Source organism: Vigna angularis, chromosome 5 (genome assembly GCF_016808095.1).
Source record: "Vigna angularis cultivar LongXiaoDou No.4 chromosome 5, ASM1680809v1, whole genome shotgun sequence".
Taxonomy (NCBI): domain Eukaryota; kingdom Viridiplantae; phylum Streptophyta; class Magnoliopsida; order Fabales; family Fabaceae; genus Vigna; species Vigna angularis.
Genome location: NC_068974.1, coordinates 33,437,639 through 33,440,981, shown reverse-complemented (window position 1 = coordinate 33,440,981; position 3,343 = coordinate 33,437,639). Strand labels below are relative to the sequence as shown.

At 39.9% G+C, this 3,343-nt stretch overlaps 1 protein-coding gene across 1 annotated transcript; it reads right to left on the bottom strand.

The window, feature by feature from the left end:
- Window positions 1-1,070: 1,070 nt before the first annotated feature.
- On the bottom strand, window positions 1,071-2,852 carry LOC108321995 (heavy metal-associated isoprenylated plant protein 3). Its single transcript, XM_017553930.2, has 5 exons — window positions 2,736-2,852; window positions 2,520-2,649; window positions 2,228-2,433; window positions 1,922-2,003; window positions 1,071-1,831 (listed from the first exon to the last, which is right to left on the bottom strand). The coding sequence occupies exons 1-5, from the start codon at window positions 2,742-2,744 to the stop codon at window positions 1,404-1,406; spliced, it is 855 nt and encodes a 284-aa protein (XP_017409419.1). The 5' UTR covers window positions 2,745-2,852; the 3' UTR covers window positions 1,071-1,403.
- Between the last annotated feature and the right edge of the window lie 491 nt (window positions 2,853-3,343).

The following is a 3,343-nucleotide window of genomic DNA, read 5'->3' as shown; positions in this document are numbered from 1 at the left end:
CTTTTTTTTTACCTTGTATAATATATGATATGATAGTTATTTAATTGTACCACAATAATAATTTAATTTGGACACATTTTCACTATAGATATGTTTTACGTGTATGTCAGAATATTAATGAACGATAAAACTATATGTCGAGTGAGTAATGCGATTTGAAAAGCATTGTTTGAAAATGTTGGTGTAGCAGTGTTTTTTGGCTTTTCCATTCTTTTACAAAAGCTCTTGTTTCTTTCTTTTGGCAAAGGCAGACAAAAATCAAGGGGGTTTTGAGTGCAGGGTAGTGTGGTGAGTGGTCTTGGATAGCATCATCATCGCCAAAGAAATATGCCATGCATAAAACCAATGCATTGTCATCATGATCCTCCACGTTTTCACTTAGCCTCATGTAGCACATGCAACCCAACGCCTCAGTTATTACAGGGGATACAACAACTTTTCTGCACGGATAAATGCAAATCCATTAAAAATGCACTTGTCATTCTTAACAATCATTATAAACCACTGTTTTATGTTAATTAACACTAGCAGATGGTCACCACCACATATGACTATTGATTAAGGATATTCATTGCTTTTGAAACCTGAGTCACATGTGCTTGAAAAATAGAACCCATTACTGAAATAGTAGTGGAGAATGATGAGACGGTCGAATCGAATTACGATTCTGTGAAACAGAAGTTATGCAGGGCGAAGAAGGCGAGGAGAGCAGTATTGGAAAGCAACGAAAGAGCCAAATTGAAAAGCGGGGAAGGAAAAGAGCAGTTAACATATGGGACAAATGATAAAAGTGAGAAAAGGACAGAGTTTAAAGCAACTAACGACCCTGCTTCGAGGCAATGGCATAGTAGTGGGCAAATTATAAAGGTAGAGAAAAAAAAGAAGGCTCAAGAAACTTGTAGGAATAAGCGTCATAACTAATGAGGGCACCAAACACCTCATATCAGCGACGAAGGACACCTAATAAGGACATGTAAGTGCCAGCCCCTTTTTTGTCCACCCTCCAAAATCTATTTACAATCATTAAATTATCAAGAAATTTGGCACCAACTTCGTTCCAATACACAGCATACAACAAAATCAAATTTGAAATAGATTCCAATTTCCATCTCATTATTTACATTATGCATAAACTGACAGTAACAAATTCTGAAAGTGGCATTGCCATTTGAAAATATATCATCCGTATTGGTTAACTAATCACATCAAAATCACAAGCAAAACATCTCAAAGTTCTCGTGGAATTCTAAAAACCAAAATTGAAAAAAAGAATAGAAACAGTCTAGACTATAGCCTCTAGTCTATAACCCTGGCAGGCCAACTGGCCAAGACAATCCACCACCATCGTCATTATCATCATCCATCACCACCCAGTTGAATGAAATCAACCTCTGACACCTCGCTCACATGACAGAACAAGCATTCGGGTTCTCGTCACTGAAAATTTGTGGGGGTGGTGCATGCAAGTGAAAGTGCATCTGCTCCGGGTACACTGGCACATAGCTATAGCCACCACTATTTCCGTGTCCATAACCATAACCAAAGCCAAAAGCAGGTTGTGGCAAATACTCCATTCTGCTGTAATCTATTTTCTCTATTACCCCTTCGTTACTGTCTCCTCCACCACCACCACCACCCTTGTTCTTCTTCTTCCCCGATCCTTCCTTGTCCTTTTCTCCTTCCTTGTCACCCTCCTTCTCTTTCTTGGGAGGGACCACCTCAACCTTCCTCCTCAGCTTCTCCATTAGATTCTCCGCCAGAGCCTTAACATCCATTGTCCCTTTCACAGTCACCGTTTCCTTTTCCTTGTCTATAGCCATCTCTTTCACTCCTACATCATGTCCACAACCAATTAGCCAAACCAAGAGACAAATCAAAACAATACCCAAAAAATAAATATAAAGAAAACCAAGTAACCAACCTTTGGTTTTCAGCACAGTCTTGCCAATCCTGTCCAAACAACCCTGGCAATGCAGTGCCATCTTCAGAACCGCGGTAGTCACCTGATAATTAAATTAAGCAAAATTAACGACAAACGACAAATAAATTCATAAATTAAACAAATAATAATAATAATAACCAACAGAGATCACCAAACAGTGCCGGAACAAATTAGGAAAATAAAATAAAATATCCCAGGCTGGCAGTGGCAGAGAAAGTAAAATAAAATAAAATAAAATCTGAAAAGGTTGGGACCAGAAATGAAGAAACGAATGAAAGAACGAACCTCTTTGTCCTTGTTCTTCTTGTCCTGGGTTTTGTTGTTGGCTTTAGCGTCTTTACTCTCCTCCTTCTCCTTCTTGGGCTGCGGAGAGACGATTTCCACCTTCTTCTTCATCTTCTCCGCCAGGTTGTCCCTCACCTTCACGGCGTCAATTTTCCCGGTCACTGTTACCTTCCCGGCGTCGCCATCCGCCTGCACCGTCTCCACACCTGCCACAACAAGCAAAAAAACTTAAAAACACATCAATTAACCAACCAGGACGGAGCAAGTAACCTCGGAGGAAAGGGAAAAGAACCTTGGAGAGAACGGAGGTGGCGAGTGATTTTGGAAGCGCAACCGTCGCAGTGGAAGTCGATCTTCAAAACGACGGTTGTGGTGCCGTCCTCGTTCTCCTTGTTGCCGTTTCCACCACCTGACTTCTTTTTCTGCAACACCAACAACACAGGTTAGTTACTTACCATTGGCAACAACATAACAGAGTAAAGGAAATCAGCGAGTGAGAGTAAGTTACCGCGCCCATGATCGTGTGTGTGTGTGCGTGAGAGAGAGTAGCGAGTGAATGTTGGTTTGGTAGTGGTAAGTGTGAGTCTTTAATATGAGTCTGCGTGAGTATTTATAGAGGAAGCAATAACTATGCACATGGTGCGTGTTTATGATGTGGGTGAGTGGGACCCATTGTTGAAGTGTTTCCTTCTTTCACAAGGAGCTTGGTTTAATTATGTTGACCGGACCAAGAAACTTCTTCCCTGTTGCCAAGCAAGCGTCTGCGTCCTTCTTTCAATTGGGCTGGGCCTATCGCAATGCACCTCTGCAATTATACCTCCCCTCTTAATTTTTCCAACCTCTTTTTCTATTTTTGCTGGCATTTCTTTTTCTCTTAATATAAAAGCTTTTAATAAACTAATAATAATACGTGTCATTTTCTCATTAAATATACTACTCTCGCTGAACAATTTCTCTAGCTACCGAGGTTTTGCTTGTAAGCGTGTGCGGCGTATTAATAACGTCAAACAACTTTCACCCATGTACACGTTATATACGTTTTAAATATTACAAATAATAATACGTCACAAAATAAATTTATTTTAGTAAAAATACAAAATTATTTTTTCTTTTTAT